Here is a 21040-nt window from a genome sequence, read left to right as displayed (position 1 = left end):
TTAATAACTCTGAAATGTTCATAACTGAACAAAACATGGTTATTTCAAAAGTTTACAATATTGACAATACAGCTTTGAAACTACTATGCAGAAGAAAAATGCTGTTTTTTTGTTGTTTTTTTTTAAAGTAGTAGAGTCATAGAATATCAGGGGTGGAAGGGACCTCAGGAGGTCATCTAGTCCAACCCCTTGCTCAAAACAGGACCAATCCCCAGACAGATTTTTACCCCAGTTCCCTAAATGGGAAGTTCTACTAGAGTTATTTTCTGGGGTAAGCTACTCCAGCTCCTCAGGCAGCACAGCCCAAGGAGTCAAACTTTCATCCCCAGTGGTTGCAATGCCTATATCATCATTCACAAGGCCCAGGGGCAGATCAGCCAGTGGCAGCACTCAGATGCCTCCACCTAGCAGTGGCCCCATCCTCTTCCTCCTATAGTTTCAGGCAGCATCGAAGCAAGCCCCTCTCCTGCCTGCCTCCACTACCCTAGCAAGAGGTTCATGCAGCCCCACATCTCTGGAGCCTGTTACACACCAGGTGTGAGGCAGGACGGCTTGAGGCAGGCCCTGCATGCCCCATCAGCTCTTCCCCATGCTCCTGCCTGCAGACAAAGCTGCTGCTTCAAGCCAAGGCCATGCCTCCCACCCCTGCACCTGCTGCCCCCTTAGAGGAGCACCACCCCTAGGGTTGCCAAGCATCCGGTTTTCAACCAGAATGCTCAGTCGAAAAGGGACCCTGGCTCTCCGGTCAGCCCCACTGACCAGGTCATTAAAACTCCAGTCAGCGGGGCTAAATGGTTCCGCGTGGCTCCTGGAAGTGGCTGGAATGTCCAGCTTCTAGGCACAGGAGCAGCCACGGGGGCTCCACTCACTGCCCCAAGCACAGGCTCCGCAGCTCCCATTGGCTGTGAACCACAGCCAATGGGTGTTGTGGGGATGGCAGCCGCACACATGGGCAGTGTGCAGAGCCCCCTGAACCTTCTGCCTAGGAGCCAGCAGCTTCTGGGAGCTGCTTGAGGTAAGCTCTGCCCAGCTGGAGCCCAAACCCCCTTCCCCAGCCAGCACCTCACCCCCCACACCCTATCCCAGCCTTTCACCCCCAGCTCTGAGCCCCCTCATGCATCCAAACTCCCTCCCAGAGACTGCACCCCAGCCCTGAGCCCCCTCCCACACCCAAACTTCCTCTGAAAGCCAGCACCCATCACCCCCCTACACCCTAGTCCTGCACCCCAACATCCCACACCCTAATTCCCTCCCAGAGCCAGCACCCCCCCACACCCTAACCCTCTACCCCAACCTTCACCCCTTACCCCAGCCCTGAGCCCCCTCCTCCACGCCCACCCCCCAGAACCCCCTGCCACACCCTAACTCCCCCCCAGAGCCAGCACCCCCCCACACACACACCCTAACCCTCTACCCCAACCTTCACCCCTTACCCCAGCCCTGAGCCCCCTCCTCCACCCCAACACCCCACCCCAGAACCCCCTGCCACACCCTAACTCCCCCCCCAGAGCCAGCACCCCTCACACCCTAACCGCCAGCCCTTCACCCCTGTCGCTGCCGGATTCAAGTGGGTGGGGCGGGGCCGCGGGGAAAGGGGGTTCCGTTTTGTGGGCGGGGCATTAGAAGACGGGTAACCGTAGCGCCTGCCCCAGGGGGCCGCTCTTACCTCAGCACTGGCACCCCGGGGGCACCAAGTCCACGAACAGTAAGTGGGTTTTGGTGGTTTTATTTCGAACCCACCAGAGCCAAGCCAGGGCTTTGTCCCGCCAGAGAACGAGCTCACCCCTCTCCCCGCACTGCGACCCACGGGCGGCTGAGGTGGGGCCAGGCGGCCGGCCACCCTCTCGCCGGGGGAGGAAGCTCGGCCAGGCCTCGAGTTAAACACCCCCGGCGCTGCCGGGCTGCCCTCGAGCGGGCACCTCAATCCAGCCGGGCCGGGCCGGGGCTGCCGCCCCCATGGGGGATCATGACTGGGAGCGTAAAGCCGGCAGCGGGCGCCGTTCTCAGGCCTCCCCGCCCACCAGCCTCCTTTATGGGCTGGGCTGGGGGAGCTGTGAGGGTTAAAAGATGACTGGGCGGGTGCCTCGGCTTGTTAGCGGCCCGTACTGCAGCCTAGCAAGTGCTGCGCTAATTGCTCTTTTCTCAGGTGTGACGCTGGCACTAAGCTGGGAGCGGGCTGGGCGTTTCCCTGCCGCGTTGGGCCCCAGGGAGTGGTTGGGAGGGACCCTCTGCCCGCGCCCGGCAGCCTGGACCCGGGGGGCGCGTTTCACATGACAGGGATAACGATGGGGTTTTGTTGCCATCATGTGGCTAAATGTAGGAGCTAAACTAATGTAAAGGCGCGGGCAGAAAAGAAAAAAGCGTTAGAAACTAGTATAAGCTAGAGAGAGACGGAAGGCAACAATCTAACACTGGGGTAAATCCAGGGAACTCCCTTTGCAAATTTTTTTTTGCAACGCATTCGTTAGCTCAAAAGAAGCAATTTTGTATATCAACATTATTCCGAATTATAGTTGTGTATAGATTATTCACATGCTGGTGATGGGCCACGGTTTGGTTTCACAAAATCAAAGCTGGTTCAGTTCTGGATTACATTTTAATTGAATGACTAGTGGGTTGTGGACAGAGAGTTAATAAAACATTTCTGGTTTTGCTACATCTTGTCCAACTGTTATATATGATTTAAGTACTATTGGTTGGCCCTATATGCTATATGAAGCACTGCTTGCTGCCTAAAAGATGCAGTTGGGTAATGATGTATGGATAGACCCTGAGGATGATCTCATTTTAGGAAAACTAGCTGGTGTGTGCATTTGCGTGTTTGTGAGGCTCACAGATGAAGTGGGTCTTTAAAAGGGATCTGAATAAGAGGGTTGGGGGCTTTTGGTACTGCTGTTAGGAGATCATGGAAGGAGGTGTGAAAAATGGAAGTGGGAGAAGAAAAGGGTGATGGTGGGGACGGTGTAACCAGTTGAGCAAAGGAGACAAGAAGGGGAATACAGTAAGAAACTGATATGTAAGCCAGGGTGGAGCTTTGTAGGGCCTTGAAGCTGATAACTTTAAATTTGATGGAATGGGCAAAAGGAAAAGCAGGGGCGATATTGGAAGAGGAATGACAATGGCTGTTTTATGCTGAATTACACTGTAGCTAAAGGCAGCGTTTGCAAGGAGGAGGTGAGGAACCAGGCTTTTCTGCTTATGGTTCCCCTCCTCCAGCCAATAGAAAAACTACCTGAAACTCGGTTCTTGGGGACCACATGGACTCCAGCCTGGCCTGGAGCCATGCTGAGCTGAGAATCCCCTCTACAGGTCTGGCACTTTTAACTGCACTCTTATCATCCATAATTCTGAAGACAAGATGTCACTTTACATTGGTGACAGTTTGGCCATTTATTGATGTGTCCCCCAACTGTTTCCTTCTAATGAGTCCAACTGGCATGCTTTCCATTGTTGGGGGTAACAGATGTGCTCACAGCTGCACCTGCTACTCTTACTCATTTTTCTGAAGAAAATATTAATAAATATTCAGTGGGAAAAGGTGAAAATTGACCAGGTTTGGTTTTTTTTACATTCATTTACACAAAATGCCCTAAGTTAACATATACAATACGCTTGCTTTATAACTTAGCATCTTTGTTTTTAACTCCTCCTCGTGTTTAGAGGCATGGCATGCAGGTAAACACCAGAGTAAGCAATGGTAGAGAAGAGATTTCCTATATCATTCATTACTGTAGTGAAAGCCCGTGCACAATTATTGTAGTGAATCTTTTGCATGATGTCCCATGTGTCTACTGAATACCTGTGCCCTATTGAAGTCAGTGGCAAAACTTCCACTGACTTCAAGGGTGAAATCCTGGTTCCACTGGAGTCTGTAGAATGTGGACATAAGAAGAATTAAGTAAAGAAAGTCCCAGCAGACAGAAAGGAGATGGGGGTGAGTGAGGCATAAATTATCAGCCAGAAAGGAAGGAAAACACTAATAATATAATACTTTAGCACTCATATAAAGCAGCAGGAAGAATTAATCCAGCCCTAGCAATCTGCCTTTTAGGATGACAAGCTGTAACATATCTGTCAAAAGTAATTTATTTCAATTACAGTGTTTCCCAAGTCTGTTACAGCCCTGCAGCACCTGTGCTGCTCTGGTAGGCAACAGATTCAGCAAAACACCTACAATAAATCAGCATTTACAACCTACATCCCACCCAAACTATGTAACAGATGAATGATTGCCCTTAATTGCAGTAGCATCGTAATACAAGTTTGAACTGGATCACAGAGTTTTCTTCCCAAGAACTCTGAGAAACTTAATGAGACTTGAAGTAAGGGACCTGCTGCTCTGCATCACCCACAGGCATCATTTGTTTACAAACACTTATTTCTGTGTTAAAAATGCTTACAGCAGTGGACCCCAAGCCCAACAGTAATGGTATTGTGAGGCTATAGCATATTGGTCAATACCTCTAGAACACTGTAGTATATTCTTATAAAGTCTGCATCCAGTTTAAAATAAAGCCGACAGTAATGATCAAACATAATCTCAATTTATGGATTAAAAAAGTATTCAGCAAGAACTTTTTTCATGGTTCAAAATGTATTTTGGTACTTATGCAAATGCCTTGGCTCCTGAGTCTATGGAGAAAGTGACTTTTTTGAGGCATGAATCATAACCCACTGAAGTCAATGGGAATCTCTCCATGGCTTTCCACAAGCTTTGGAACAGGCCCTTAGTGCATGTATGCTTATTTGAATGGAGCAAATTGACAGCTGATACAGCTAACTATTCCTGCTTGTTATAAAACAGCTTTGTGTTTAATAGCACATTATCTAAATCTCAACTATAAATGGTGCTATCACTCCACTACAATAACCGTGATAGGTGGTTTAAATGCCTGTGGCTTCTTTGAATTATATATATATATATATATATATAGCTCATTTCTGGACTTCTGGGAGTGGGTCCCTCAACCCTGCTGCTTTGCTGAAGTAGGAATGATTAAGCTTCTTTGGGATTTCCCATGACATAAGTGCACTGAGGTAGGGGCAGCGGGGGTTAGTTTAGTAATTACTTAGCCCATTAGCCAAGCTAATGGTTTAAGGCCCAGTTTGTGGCTGGCATAAATAAATGTATAACGCTGAAGTTAATGGAGTTTGCCTACTTACTCCAGCAGTCAAGTCGGCCCTATAGGTTTCATTTCATGACTGACACTTGAGAAGAGCTCTCCACTTCCCTTACAAGATATTTTAAACTTAGAAGGAGAAAGTAATTTTCACGCTTGTGCTGTGGAGTGAAGGTCAATAGGAAAATGATTATTTAATCAACAATAGATGGGAAGATATAAAGTCTTCTAAATACAGTGCTACACAGTGAAAAAGGAACACAGCCTGTGCCTAAACAATGGAACAAATGGTTTCTCTGGAAATGCAAGGCAGTGACTAAACAAGACACAGCTTAGTGCAGCTTGTTTTTCCTCTATGTTTGGAAAGGTATTTTGCTCCCTGAAGTGTTGACAAGTCAGTGGCGACAGCGTTTGCTATATTCTGCAACTCTTATAGTCCCATTCAAGTCTTAAGAGGCCAGAATATAATCTACCAAAAAGGATAGCTATCTTTCACTGCCTCATTTTTACGTAAGAGGATGGTTCAGAGGGAGGAGTGCTGATCCTCTGTAAGTGGAGAGGCTCGAATTATTAGCAGTCCTACATTAGTAATGTCATCAGTATGTCTGTTAGGCAAGGCTCAGTTTACTCACCTAGGGCTCAGAGGTGGCCTACACTACACTTGACTCAAGGGTCTTGGTCACCTCATAGCTGCCCCTCACCTGGTTGCTAGTGTAGTTTATAAAGGGCCTTAGGCTGCAACAATGTTTGAAAATATTTTTAAACATGGCTACAAACAATAGTCTGGACCAAGGGTTGGCAACCTTTCAGCAGTGGTGTGCCGAGTCTTCATTTATTCACTCTGATTTAAGGTTTCATGTGCCAGTGATACATTTTAACGTTTGTAGACGGTCTCTTTCTATGTCTATAATATATAACTAAACTATTGCTGTATGTAAAGTAAATAAGGTTTTTAAAATGTTTAAGAAGCTTCCTTTAAAATTAAATTAAAATGCAGAGTCCCCCGGGCCAGTGGCCAGGACCCAGGCAGTGTGAGTGCTGCTGAAAATCAGCTCGCATGCCGCCTTTGGCACACGTGCCATAGGTTTCCTACCCCTGGTCTGGACTGTGCCTAGGGAATGGGTATTCCCAACTGCTAACCCGGGACTGATGTGTATGTGCAGGTAGCCAGCTATTTGCCAAACAAAATGTTCCTAGATTCCCTCAGACAGGGAAGGCTGAGGCCATGCTTTTTAGTGAGAGGAGGACACCTGTCACTCTGTGTCTGGAAGCTGGTGGCATGCCAGGTCTGTGGCACATCATTGCTCTTGCTGGCACATGCCACTCAATGTTACTGAGTCATAGGAGAGATGGACACAACCAACGAGGAGAGCAATGAATGAATATGGAGAGAGCATATGCAGCAATACACAGGGGAGAGCAAGGGTGGGTGTGTGTGTGTACAAATATGAGAGCGACCAAGCCCTAGAACTCTGTTGGGGTGGGGGGTTGGGGGTGATGGAGGGTGCAGGGAAGGAAAACCACAAGCACATAAGCGAGCTTGAAAATGTCTGAACACGTTCAGAAAGCAGAGTCTCTTAACTCGCTTCAGAAAGAATGAGCTATTGGGTAAAATGAGCCAGCCAGTGCCTCCGAATTCCATAAGAAACAATTAGTTGATTGGCAAGTTCCTAAAAGCTGCAGCTTCACTGTCTGTCAATGGCCTACAATTCCCTAGAGCTGCTGCCTTTTGGAGGTTTTACTCACACTTGTGTTTATCTCATGAGAGCCTGTCAGTCAGATTTCCCCCCGTTTCTCTGGTTTCTTGTGCTAGTTTTGTGGTCAAATTTAATCTCTATTTATGCCAGCCAAGCCTATTGCAGAAAGACTTTGCTTTGTCCTAGATTCCCTCTCTCAGCAGGCCATAAGGCTAGCGACTCCTCTGCTGGAGAACCATACTTTGTTTTTGTTTTTGTGCTGTGCTATGCCCAGACCCGAAACAGATTTTTTCCCCTCCTACCTACTGTAAGCGAGTGTGGATAACATACTTTGCAGATGCTGCGTGGCTGATACTTTTGAGCCAGATGCTGAGATTAAATTATTCTGTTGTCAGTACTCCACACTCACCCTGCAGGAAACTCTCTCGCTCAGAGCTGGCAATGGATCTTTATTTCCTGTAGTGGCAGTTTTGAGATTCTCATCAAAGGCTTGACCGCTGTAGCTGTTGTATCTTTAAAACCTATTTAGCTTCACACCTGTGTGCAAACAGTAAATATGCTGCATTGGTAATGAGGCCAATACATTGTTACTCTTTCTCTGTTTTAGGGAAATGCCCATTTAATCCTCTCCCATACGTCCTTCTTCCAAACCTTCCTCTGCTGTGAAATCTACAAATTACTCCCATCTGGCATTGAGTAGGCAAGAGGCAAACTCTGACTTCTGCTGATCTGCTAAACTTTGTTTTATTGTTACTATCTCCTCCCAACCAACATCCACCCAATTTGTCTGTTTTGTACACCAGTGGTGTCGTGTATGATATGTAGATTGTGGCCTCTCTGGGGCTGGGGTTGTTTTACTTGTCACATGTCTGTAGACTGCCTGGCTACATGAAGTCCTGATCCTTGACTGGGGTTTCAAGGTGCTACTGTAATAGAAATAAATAATAATAAAATCTGTGTGGAGAATGAGAGATTTATCCAAGCCCAGGGAGCCAAAATGTTTGACATTGAGGGTTGCCAAGGCAGCTCAGCAGGAGCTTGTAGGCTGAATCTAATTTGCATATGCATTTATTTACATAAATATTTTTGTCAAAAATAAATGTGCCGAGCTGTAATATTTGCTTACAGTTTATCTTCCCTTAATAGATGAACAGATGTTGTTTGTTGGCCAAGTTCTCTGGCACTTAACATAATTCAGGTGACTGTCTTTGCTCCTCACCCTGCCATCACAGGGAGTTCCCACAGACTGTAGTCTTTGCATCTCCAGTCTAAGTTCTCCTACTCCATCTCTAGCTCAGAGGGAAAGCAAGAATTCTACACATCTGCTAGGTCCAACAATGCATGGAGAGAAGAGAAGGCAGGTGTTCTATTCCCTCAAAATGTAAACGTAGTTTTATTTAATGCCTTTCATTCATCACAAGCTACTTCTCCCCACCCACCGAAACCACCGAAAACAAGATGGCAGCATAAGGCACCGTTTAGACACATGCACAGTCCACATACCATCTAGATCAGGTTTAAAAAACATAGCTACAATTCTTACCAACAGTCCCAAATGTCCTCAATACTAATGTACACAATATGATTGTCCACAGAGTTTATCATAGAGAAAAGAATTATTAAATTAGAATTGTAGGACCCTCTGCCCTCCCCCTCCCCAAAAGAAGATAAAAACACAGATACAGAGCTTAATACCAGAGTAATGAGATTAGTTCATAAATTAAAAAAAATACAAAAAACCCCAACTATTTCACTCTTATTTTCAGAAAGTCCCACATGATGTAATGAAGAGTCCAGTGAGCATGCCCAGAATTCCATGCTGTGTCCTTTTCCCCCATTTCAAAGCAAGAAAACTGACAAGTAGACCCAGGACTTCCAGTCTTTTGTGTGCTTCAAAGTCATTCACATGGCAATAAAACAGTCAAGAGTCCAGTATCAGCTCTAAGAATCCATTTTAGCCAAAAAACTGTAGGATCCCCACTGGGTGATTTGAAGGTTTTTCCCTCCATCCAATAGAAGAAGGATTTGATACATTGCTTTCCTGATGCAGATTCTTAAAGGCTTCCATACCATGGGTTCCCTTTGAAGAAAGATGACTGCAATTGTTGTAGGATCAGTTATTTAAAATACCAAAGACTAGGTTGAGCTGATGTCTCTCTGAGTGAAGCTTGCCCAGCGCTGAGACGTTGGGGTCTGCTACAAGTACTCAAGTTCCAGGGCGTGCCTGAGAGCCTCCAGGTCAGCGTGACAGGAGATTCTCCAGAATGGCATGTTGTGCTGGAATGAAACCAAAATATATTTTTTAAACACAAGGATCAAAAGATCTTTCACAATTTGCACCCTGAACAATGGGACGTGTTACACCCTTAGCCATCAACTCACAATATTGCTATAGAGATAAAGGATCATCTTAGAACTTAAAAGAGGGGGGGTTGGTGTCCCCTCTGCAGGTGTGTGTGTGTCTGTAGAAACTAAAAACATTGCAACATGCTGGAAATTGCAGGAACTTCCTGAGTTTGTGAGGCACTTTCACATGCTGTCCTGCTTCAGAGGAAACAAGCGGGGCAGGGCAAGTTTCTGGATGCCTGCAAAGATTTTTGTATTGTTATACACTACAAACTTTACTTCCCATTTTCCCACTGGGTTTAGTGTGAATGTTTCTAGAATAATAATGTTCTTCGAAACAAAATCTTGCTGCTCCTTCCTGATGCTTAAAATCCATTGCAATAGGTGCCTTAGCAACATGACAGACAAGTGCTATGAGATCCTCCACACAGCTCTGCAATCCTTTCCTATAACACATGCTCCAGGCCATGAAAACCACCTTTGTGTTGCCACCGCCCCATAGACTAGGAAGTTATGCAATAAAATGAAGTTGTTTACATAATCAAAAGCATGAACCATAAAGCAGTTGGTTTTATAACAATTAGAGTTCACTCTGCAGGAAAGACAAACCAAACCCCACAGCAATCCGTAGGTACATAGGAATTGCCATAATAGATCAGGCCAGAGGTCCATCTAGCCCACTACCAGCTGTTTCAGAGGAAGATGCAAGAAACCTTGCACCAGGCAGTTATAGGATAACCTCTTGGCATATACCAATGAAGTGCTCCTCATGGCCCAGGACCCAGCAGAACTGGCATGGGTGAAGACTTGCCAAGCCATCTATTCAGCGCCTCCTTCACCCCAAGTCAGCTGGGTCAAGAGCTCTGGCCTGATGGTTGAGGACAGGTGCCAGACCATCCAATGGAGGTGCAGGTCCACTGTTCTATCTGGATGTGTGCCTGTCTGCCACTGATCACTCCATGCTAGAGAATTGGATTGATCTGGAGGCCAGGGTGTCTCACCAGCTGTGAAGATGGACAGCGCTGTTCTGATGCCTTGCCCTTTGAAGGAGACTCCAGTGCCCATAGTCCATCATGGAGCATGCTCACGTACGCCTTCCTCCACCACTTCTGAGGATGCCGAAATGACCAGCAGCAATTCTCTCTCCACTTGAGAGGTCTCCCTCCCGACCCCTCTGAGCTGCCAGTCTTCTACCAGGCCTTCCTCACGATCTGGAAGCTATCTCAGCAGCCGGGTCTGCAGCACACACTGAGGAGGAAGATTTCCTAACAGACCCCTGCTATACAACCTACACCTTCATGTGCAGGCAGTGGAGTCTCACTGGTGCACCAAAGGATGGTCCTGGCTGATGCCACCAGAATCTGAGACCTCCTGGACTACAGTTAGGAGGACACAGCAGTGCTTGGCTAGCGCATGGGGTTGCCCAATCTACATGTCCCCCCTAGTGTGCTCCAGAAGGAGAAGGCAGCCTTGCCCCCAGCTTCTCTCACTTTTCTCACCTTGGCCCTCTGGAGCTCATCATTGGCCTCTGCCCCATGAACCTCTCTGGTCCCCCTCAACACAAACCACCTGAGTTGGCTGAATGATATCCAGTGGCCCTGTCTCCAAACTGCACCCAGAAAACATCTGTACACACTTGTACTTCATACCATCTACTTCCTTGCCCTGACATGCTGCCCCTACTCCAACCGGTGGGGACTTCCTGTTCCCAGGGCCGGCTCCAGACCCCAGAGCGCCAAGCGCGTGCTTGTGGCAGCATGCCGTGGGGGGCGCTCTGCCTGTCGCCGGGAGGGCGGCAGGCGGCTCCGGTGGACCTCCCGCAGGCGTGCCTGCGGAGGGTCCGCTGGTCCTGCGGCTCCGGTGGACCTCCCGCAGGCGTGCCTGCGGAGGGTCCGCTGGTCCCGCGGCTCCGGTGGACCTCCCGCAGGCATGCCTGCGGAGGGTCCGCTGGTCCCGCGGCTCCGGTGAAGCATCCGCAGGCATGCCTGCGAGAGGTCCACCGGAACCGCGGGACCAGCGGACCCTCCACAGGCACCTCTGCAGGAGGTCCACCGGAGCCACAGGACCAGCGACCGCTAGAGTGCCCCCCGCGGCGTGCCGCCGTGCTTGGGGCGGCGAAATTCCTAGAGCCGCCCCTGCCTGTTCCACTCTTGTTCCTTGGCCTGCCAAAGTTTTTAGTTGGTGGCTCCTTCCTGGAGCTGTGAGCAGGGCCGTGGAGCTGGTGCATTTCATGGAATCTCCCGACACCTGCCCTTTCTGTGAAGACAGGGAGACCCTGGCACATGTTTATGTAGCATGCCTTCTGAGGTTCTGGCTGCATCACTTGTAAGTGATGTACAAACACCAGGTGGGTCTGGTTAATATTCTGATAACTCTGTAGGTACAGTTTTGACAGTTGTGACTCGTGTTTAGTACTCTCTGTAGTTTTTGTGGTCACTTCAGTTGAAAGGGATGAATCTCAGAAGATTTGGAAGTTACATTCAGATCTTTATCCAAACTTCTTTGATTTGCTCTGGGTGGCCTAAGATTTGAGATGGTTCTTTTCTTATCCAAACCAGTTCACTCATCCTAGGTTTGTACCAAAGACTGAGGCCTGGTCTACATACACATTTTGTACTGGTATAATGATGTCAGTTAATGCCAAAATAGTGATATCGGTACAATCCCCAGCATGCGTTATAGAAGTATGAGCCTGCCTTAACTGGTTTAGCTTACTCCCCTTACCACACAGAAATAAGTTTAACTGTGGGCTTGGCTACACTTACAAATTTGCAGCGCTGCAGCAGGATGTGAAAACACACCCTCTGCAGCGCTGCAAATTGCGGCGCTACAAAGCGCCAGTGTAGTCAAAGCCCCAGCGCTGGGAGCCGCGCTCCCAGCGCTGTCCGTTATTCCCCACAGGGAGGTGGAGTACGGACAGCGCTGGGAGAGTTTTCTCCCAGCGCTGGCGCTTTGACTACACTTAGCGCTTCAAAGCGCTGCCGCGGCAGCGCTTTGAAGTTTAAGTGTAGCCATAGCCTGAGTCACTAGGGGGATTGTACCACTTTAACTGCACCCATACAGATAAAGCGGTGCAACTTGTGTGTCTAGCTAAAGCCTTAATCTGGTTTCTTAATATTACACATTCTCATTTCCCAAGCAGACAAAATAATTGAAGGAAGAGGATTCTTTCCCAGGGCTACTACCTCCTTAGGACACTGTAGTGACACCAGATGTTCATTTTACATGGTGTCTATTTACACTCCTCTCTACTTAAATACAGTTCAAGCTCCTCTCTGCTATGTTGCCCATCAGTAAAAAAAAATCTTCCCTTGAAGCTAATAATAAATGGAGATATATCTATCTCACAGAACTGGAAGGGACCTTGAAAGGTCATTGTGTCTAGTCCCTTGCCTTCACCAGCAGGACCAAGTCCCTGACAGTTTTGTTTGGCCCCAGATCTCTAAATGGCCCCCTCAAGGATTGAACTCACAACTCTGGGTTTAACAGGCCAATGTTCAAACCACTGGGTACCCCTCCCCAATCAAGTTATCTATTTATCACTTTCTTTGTTCACTTCACACTACACACAGCAAGCAAACACAGGGGCATCTGAAGTGACTACAGTGCATTGCTCTGCAATTTCACTTTATAGGGGAAAAGTTATTTCCTCTCCCATTTCCTCAGACCCCTGGTGGATATAAAATCCCTTCCACTTAAATTATCTATCTTCCTTTCTTTAAAGAGAAGAAAGCTTGGACACTCAGCCACGCCTGCTGTTCAGCTCTTGCAGATTTATCATTTGTGGCTAGATGAAGAAAAACGACTCACTTAAACTGAGATATTATCAGTGCTGCCAGCAAAACAGTGAAAGGCTCTCTCTGCCCGCCCAGTTTTTTGTTTAAAGTCAGGTGTGTAGCTAGCAGCCCTGACTAATGATTGTCATCAATCACAGGCTGTGACAGCTCCAGCAAAGAATGTGTTCTCCTAATGGGAGAGTTGATTAAACCAGGAGACACTAGCAAGAGGCCTCTTGAAACCCTGCCTGTAGAAGGCTGCTGAACCTTCCTGCTGCTTCATACTGCCATGGAGCCTGGCAGCCTTTGATGCAGTCATGTGCACTGACCCACTACCTTTGAAGTATAGTGCAGGGCTGTCAAAAGCGGCAGGCTATTATCACTTCACTTTCAGTCCATGCATTTTGGGTTCTTCTTGGAGGGATTCTTAACCCTTAACGAACCAGCTACGCACCTGGGAATCTGGCTAATTTCCAGAGGTTTTTTTTGTTGGTGACAGGAATTGATGTGTCATGGAGGAAAAGGTTTTCTGGCTGCTTCAAGGCAGGACTGGGGTGAGACCCTGGGGACAGAGCAAGTGCTGACCCACCTTGCACCTGCTGAGATCCCCTCCTCCCTGAGCCTGTGCTCTCAATATGACCAGCCTTGCCTGGCTGCTGCTTCCTGCCGCCTCATTCAGCCTAGGAACCGGCCAGGGGAAGTTGGGTTACACAGGATGGTCATGCCTGGAGCACAAGAGTCTTAGATGGGGCTGCAGGGGGAAGCAGGAAGACACCCTGCGAGACTAGATCTAATGGTGTTTCTGGCAATGTTGAAACCAAAACAATGGCAGATTTCCCATCAGGTTTCCACCCCACAGAAACCCTCCTGACTCTGGGGTTCTTCTCTGAACTGTTCAGGGACTCCAACCCCCACTAACAGGCAGAAACCCTCACAGCCAGTAATCCAAGGATTTGCAGTTTGACAGAGAAGGGAAATCAACAGCTCCACCATCCTCACCCAAACTCGCACAGCCTTAGTGAGTGGCACCCTTGACTCTTCCTCCCTGCGCCCAAAGTCTCTGACTGTGCCCTGCCATGTTCTCTTATTTATCTTTTTTTCTACCGTGAAAATCACTGTAGTACCCCCAGCCTCACCTCCAAATCTATCTTTCCTCATCGCCATAAACCTGGCCCAGCCCTGGATCTTCTCATGCTATGCTATTGTTAGCTCTTCTCTCTGGCATCCTCACTTCTCCTCTCTCCCTCTTCCAGTCCACACAAAATGCAGTCACCAGGATGATCTTTCCTTCTCACTACTCTGGTAATATCCACAGCAGCGGTTACGCATGGATCATACAGGCAAGCTACACAGGGCACTGAGTATGTAAGGGCACCTCTGGCTTAGCTGTCCTCCCACCCTGCATTGCCTGGGAGCGACACCAGTATGGCTGTAGCCCCTTCATCGGTGCCCACCACCCTGCATCAGTAGCACATGAGAGCTGCGGTACAAGCACAGCTCCAGTTCAACTGCCTCCCCTCCACCACAGCTTTTCAGAAGGGGGAAATGTCTGTCTCTTTAAGGGCACGCTCCCATGGGCGCCAACTTATATGGGCTCGTGGAGCTAAAGCCCCAGGAATATTCAAAATCAGGGGCTCTGCTCCACCAATATTTGGAGCTAGGTTTCGCCCCTTTAAATCCCAGCCGCCGCTGGGAATCAGAGGGCTCTGGGCTGCCCACTGCTGCGGAGAGCCCAGAGCCTTTTAAATCCCAGCCGCCGCTGGGAATCAGAGGGATCTGGGCTGCCCGCTGCGGCGGGGAGCCCAGAGCCTTTTAAATCCCAGCCGCGGCCGGGAATCAGAGGGCTCTGGGCTGCCCGCTGCGGCGGGGAGCCCAGAGCCTTTTAAATCCCAGCCGCGGCCGGCAATCAGAGGGCTCTGGGCTGCCTGCAACCGCGGGCAGCCCAGAGCCTTTTAAATCCCAGCCGCGGCCGGGAATCAGAGGGCTCTGGGCTGCCTGCAACCACAGGGAGCCCAGAGCCCTTTAAATCCCAGCCGCGGCTGGGAATCAGAGGGCTCTGGGCTGCCTGCAACCGCGGGGAGCCCAGAGCCTTTTAAATCCCAGCCGCAGCTGGGAATCAGAGGGCTCTGGGCTGCCCGCTGCTGCGGGGAGCCCAGAGCCTTTTAAATCCCAGCCGCGGCCGGGAATCAGAGGGCTCTGGGCTGCCTGCAACCGCGGGGAGCCCAGAGCCCTTTAAATCTCAGCCGCAGCTGGGAATCGGAGGGCTCTGGGCTGCCCGCAGGGGCAGAGAGCCCAGAGCCCTTTGAATCCCAGCCGCGGCGGCTGGGATTTAAAGGGCTCAGGGCTCCCCGCGGCTGCCAGCAGCTCAGAGCCCTTTGAATCCCAGCCCCTGGCTGCTGATTGCCCCCTCCCCGGACCCCCACCCCCTATCTAAGCACCACTGGTCCTTGTCCCCCGTTACCCACTCCCGAGACAACTGCCCCTAACTGCCCCTTGGGACCCCAGCCCCTATCTAAGCCTCCCTTCTCCTTGTCCCCAACTGCCCCCTCCTGAGACCCCACCCAACTTCCCGCCAGGACCCCACCCCCTACCTGTCCCCTGATAAACCCCCTGGACTCCCATGCCTATCCAATTGCTGCCTGTCCCCTGACTGCCCCTCCGAACCTCTGCCCCATCCAACCCCCCCTGCTCCTTGTCCCTTGACTGGCCCCTGGAACTCCCTACCCCTTCTCCAACCTTGTAATCTTGTGGCACTGACGCGTTGTAGCTTCATTTTATATCAGCTTACAGGGCGGGAGTGGGGGGGGCACCACCATTTTGGGCCCCACCAAAAATTATACAAACCTGCCGCCTATGCACGCTCCATCCCCAAAGACATACTGTACCAGCAGCCAGGGCTCAGAGCCACTGCACCACCCCAGCAGCAGCAGTAGCACCACCATTAGTGACTGTCTTCACTGCCATGATGAGAAAGGCATTTCCTAATAGGCTGGAAAGCCCACGAGAGCCCAAGTTGAATGCCATATTTCAGCAGTTTGGCATCTGGTGCCAGTGGAAAGCAGGAAAAGGAGACATAGAAATATTTAAAAAATGAAGAATCAAAATGTTTTGAACTTCAATTAAAAAACAAATCAGTTTTGGATTCAGTTAGAAATCTGGGCAAAAGTCTAGGTCACATCTTACTGTATCTGAAATGTTCTGCTAATCCCTAACTGGAAGTCTCATCTGGTACCTAAAATCAGGTTGTGGCTTTACTTGGACTTTGCCAGTCAGTTGGCATGTGATGCAAAGAATACTTGCTCCGCAGTGTCTCTTTAGAATGCCAGTGACAAAGGGCTGTGTCTGTCCAATGAGTATGTAATACTCTCAGGATTCTAGGTTTGTTATCCCTGATCATGTCACGTTCAGATCCTTCCATTTTTGTTTTATTTGCATTTGATGTGCCTCCCCAGTTTTTTGTTTGTTGTTTTTTTTTGCTTGTTAAAATTAATCAAATAGCTCCATAAAATCATTAATAAAAGAAAAGCAGCCACTCACTATTAGTCTCCTTGGCATTATTTACTGTAACAACATTAGCCTCCATGACAGCACTGAGTATTAATATCCTGAGAAATTCTGCTGGAGTTTGGAAATTATAAGAATGTGGCATATAGATCAGAAACTCCAGAATTCACCATGGTTGCTTCAGCTGACATCACACAAGCAGGGTTTGTTTCATGTGTCTAATGCCATCTTTATTAATCAGGAACAGTTCCTGGAACATGTAATAGCAACTAGCAGTGCTTGAGACCACCTGAAAGGTTGCAATGGTTGCCAGGGCTATGGAAGTGGGATTTGCAATAGGAAATTGCTCACGGTGATGTGAGGATTTGCAAACGGGGGAAAGAGCCTAGCTGTAAACAACGTGGAGGGGAAGACGTTTCATTTAATGCTTAGTTAAATAAAGAGCCATTGAACTGAAAACTCTAAGAACCCGAAATTGTACATACAACTGTACCTTTTTTGCTCCCTGTTCCTCTTCAACACCATCTCCTATTACAACATACACGGCTTTCCTCCCAAACCTCTGCATTATCCGTTCAAAACAGCTCTCTTTCCCTGATCAACCAAAGAGAAGAAGTGTTTGTTATCTAAGAGAACTGGGCAGCCGGGCTGGAATTCAGCTGTGAGGGCTGGGGCAGGGCCTGATTTCATTTGTTTCTTTGCCTTTGTAATTTGGTTCTCAAATTAAGACTTAGGCAACATTCTCTGAGATGCCATCACACAAGCTAGCAGCATCTTCTTTACCTACCTAGTGTTGCCAACTCCCTTGTGTTTACCACAAGTCTTGTGATTTTTGGTGTATTTCTTAAAGCCCCTGCTGCTGGAGACATGCAATTCTCTGGGAATCTCAGCGTGTGTCTATACAGTGGGGTAATGTGCACTACCGGGGGTGTGATTTCTAAAGTGCACTAACAGGTTGTGCAATAATTGGTCTGTATAGACCATGCTGGTGTGCACTAAAGGTTCCCTAGTGCACATTAATATATCAGTACTATGTTAAAGTGCTGCTTAACACACATTTACAAAACAAATTAGAAACATTAATCTTCACTGCACCATGGGAAGTAAAGAATGATCATCACCTCTTTACATACTGGGAAACAGGGACCCCCAGAGATTAAGGCCAACATTCTCAAACTATTTTAAATTTTAAAAGTTTTAATTTAATTGCTCTGACCACGGTCACACAGTGAGTCACAATGGCAGAGAGAGGATGAGATCTTGGGAGTTCCTGGTTCTTAGTCACATACTCAGAACTCTAGACCAGGGGTAGGCAACCTATGGCACGCGTGCCGAAGGCGGCACGTGAGCTGATTTTCAGTGGAACTCACGCTGCTGGGTCCTGGCCACCGGGCCGGGGGGCTCTGCATTTTAATTTATTTTTAAATTAAGCTTCTTAAACATTTTTAAAACCTTATTTACTTTACATATAACAATAGTTTAGTTATATATTATAGACATAGAAAGAGACCTTCTAAAAACGTTAAAATGTATTACTGGCACGGAAAACCATAAATTAGAGTGAATAAATGAAGACTCGGCACACCACTTCTGAAAGGTTGCCAACCCCTGCACTAGACCATCCTGCTTTCTCTATAATCTCTGCATCTTTATACTTCTGGTCACTATAAAAATGAACTCACCAGACTCCTGACCATGACTTTGGAACAATCCAATAAGTCTCCCCCCAGAAAATCCATCACAGGTTTTATATTGAGTCTGGTGCATGCAAGGGAGGAGTTTAATGGGTACAGCATGTATATACTCGTGTGGTGCAAATGTGAGCCATGAAATTCATAGTTGTGCATCTCAGCACTGAGTCCATATGCTTTGATTTAAAAGAGCTCTCAGTCAGCTGTCACACAACATTATTACAAAAGGCATTTCTTTAGGTGCTCACCAAGTGTCTCAGCCTTGCAAACAATGAGCTTATCTGCCCAACACTGCTGTGACGTAGGTGAGTATTACTAGCCCCAATTTAACAATGGGAAGCTGAACCACAGAGCCTAAGTGACTTCCCCTAGATCATACAGAAATTCTGTGGTAGAGTCAGAAATTGAGCCTGCATCTCAGTCCAACGCCTGAACCAAAAGACCATCAGTCTTCCTTCCTTAGGCCCTGTCTACATTCAAAGATTGTAACCAGATATAGCTGTAAACATGGTCGGTGTTAGCAAACAAGATCGTTAATATCTGCTAGCAATCACAGCACATAACCATGACTTTTCTATCTTGATCCATGGTTGCTTTTCTATAACTGGTCCAGTTCACTGTCCAGCCCAGCCCTCCAGTGTAAACAGGACCTTTAGCCATGTTTATGTAACAGGTTTGATTAGAATTCCTTCCTCTCAGATGTGTGAGACAGGGTGTTCCAGAACATATGGCCCACTGGCTGCTAATGCTGTTGGGTGTACATGTCTCCTAGGCACTGTATCGCCCACTGAGACTCTATGGCAGGGCCGGCTCCAGACCCCAGCGCGCCAAGCGTGCGCTTGGGGTGGCATTTTGCCGGCAGGGCGGCAGGCGGGTCCGGCGGACCTTCCGCAGTCATGCCTGCGGGAGGTCCACCGGAGCTGCGGTTCCAGCGGGGACCTCCCACAGGCATGACTGCGGAGGGTTCGCTGGTCCCGCGGCTCGGGTGGACCTCCCGCAGGCACGCGTGCGGATGCTTCACCGAAGCCGCAGGACCAGCGAACCCTCCGCAGTTGCGGGAGGTCCACTGGAGCCGCGGGACCAGCGGACCCTCCGCAGTCATGCCGGCGGGAGGTCCGCTGGTCCCGCGGCTCCGGTGCACCTCCCGCAGGCATGACTGCTTGGGGGGGCCAAATTCCTAGAGCCGCCCCTGCTCTATGGGACAGCTTCCTTGATTCCTCTCATGGTGCACTGATACAAACATGGGCAGTTAGTCTGTTAGATGTGGAGGCACCAACAGGAGGATCATGTGATTGTGTTGTGAATAAAGCTGCAGGAACACAATTCTGCCATGCTCGCTGTAAGTGGATCAGATTTGAGGGCCACAACCTGGTTACAAACAGCCAATTAAGGCCTTAGCTGCATTGCTCTTACCTGTCTTTGTTGCACTGTAGATGTTTTCAATGGGGAAGACTGTGCCCAGTCCATATAGCAGCACTTTAGCAAGGGCTGGTATGAGCTGAGTTGTGGTGACTAACACGTTTACACAGTTAGGCCTAGAAAACAAAGTGGATAGTTGGAATTGCAGTGAGTGAGGCAATCTGTGTCCTTTTCTTCTGTTTGCCTCTGTGGTGGGAGCACAGGGCAGGGTGCAACTGGAGAAAGCTCCGGAGAAGTTGGTGATTACGTGATGGAAGATGACTGAGGTTTTTTGTATAATCTCTTTATTAATTCATTAGAAATGAAATAATTTAAAACAAACCAGTGACAAAGACGGAGACTTACAGTGCATATCGCAACCAGCCACTGAGGTGCTTTAAATGGTGGTAAATCTCCAATGTCATTTACACTGGGTCCCTTGGGTGAACTAAGTCAGGGCTTGTAGTGCTTCTATTTCCTCCTACTGGTCTCCTGCAAATCTGTTTAGTACCTTCCTGGGAATGCTACAAATGGGGTGTCCAGCAGCAAGACAGAAAAACTAGCTGATTTTCTTTTGTTTAGTCCTTTGTATCAGATTGAGCTCACCCCTACCCTGGATAATACAAATCTGGAAAACATGTGCAGATGGGCCTCCCACAGATTTGGCCAGCAAAATCCTATAAACGTGCCCTGGTTTGTTTGGAGGAAAAGAAGGGAAGCAAAAGAACTCTTGGATCTCGTATGTAGGTGATTCCTTAAGCTGTTCTTACCGGGAATGTATCAAATTCAGAGCCTTGAGAGCATGAGTGAGCCAGAGATCAGTCAGAGCTTCCAGTTCTGCTCTTAACTGCAGCCAGGTTTCCCTCTTAGGAGCGCCTATTAAACCTGCAAGCAGGGAAATTAAGCAACATTATTTGTAGGTGCACGGAAAGGGAATGTCTTGCACAGCTTAGTACACAGTATACCAAAGGGCCTCCTGCTCTCTCCTGACCATGTTTGAATCCTACCTCTCAAGCTGCTCCTCTTTCATTCCTGGTGGAGACTCCTTCTAATCTTGCTGCTAGGGAGTGTTTCAAGGCTCTGCCCTGAGTCCCCTTCCCTTCTCCCTCTTGAACCTGCTGCTAGCCTTCTTTTTGGACATCGCTTCGAAGTATCTAGATGGTGCCCTGAATGCCCCCAATGTTTCTCACTCCTATTCATCCACTTCCCTCATTCCCCCTCCCATCGTGACCCCGTCTCTTCTGCACAAGTCACAGTTGAGGGGCATTAATCTGTCACTGGTCTCCTCTTCTTCAACCCACTGAACCTCTAGATGGCTGCTGTGCAAAGTGTTTCACGACTAAGGGCCTGTTGTATGGAGAAACCTTCTCTGAACTACATTAATTGATGTGGTAGTTAGCACTGGCACATTTAGCCAGTATTTTGCTCCACTCTATCTCTGTAGTTAGCAATTTGCATGGCTCAGTTAGAATACTTTTCTGAAATTTCCCGTAGAACTAAGCAATAAA

At 48.4% G+C, this 21040-nt stretch overlaps 1 protein-coding gene across 7 annotated transcripts in view; it reads right to left on the bottom strand.

Annotated features, from left to right (window-relative positions):
* Positions 1-7831: 7831 nt before the first annotated feature.
* The window catches only part of EYA2 (EYA transcriptional coactivator and phosphatase 2), a 148598-nt gene continuing 135389 nt past the window's right edge, over positions 7832-21040 (bottom strand). For 6 of the 7 annotated variants that reach the window (XM_039498143.1, XM_039498148.1, XM_039498150.1 and 3 more), the window contains 4 exons: positions 20303-20417; positions 19548-19669; positions 16937-17037; positions 9014-9094 (listed from right to left, as the gene is read on the bottom strand). In XM_039498143.1, coding sequence (XP_039354077.1) covers positions 9014-9094; positions 16937-17037; positions 19548-19669; positions 20303-20417 — 419 coding nt within the window. Of the gene's footprint in view, positions 9095-16936; positions 17038-19547; positions 19670-20302; positions 20418-21040 lie in introns of all 7 variants that reach the window. The other variant, XM_039498146.1, reaches the window with a different exon arrangement.

The sequence above is a fragment of the Mauremys reevesii genome, linkage group 13 (assembly GCF_016161935.1).
Source record: "Mauremys reevesii isolate NIE-2019 linkage group 13, ASM1616193v1, whole genome shotgun sequence".
NCBI lineage: Eukaryota > Metazoa > Chordata > Testudines > Geoemydidae > Mauremys > Mauremys reevesii.
Note: the sequence above shows the minus strand (reverse complement) of the source record. Positions and strands in the feature narration are given on the sequence as shown.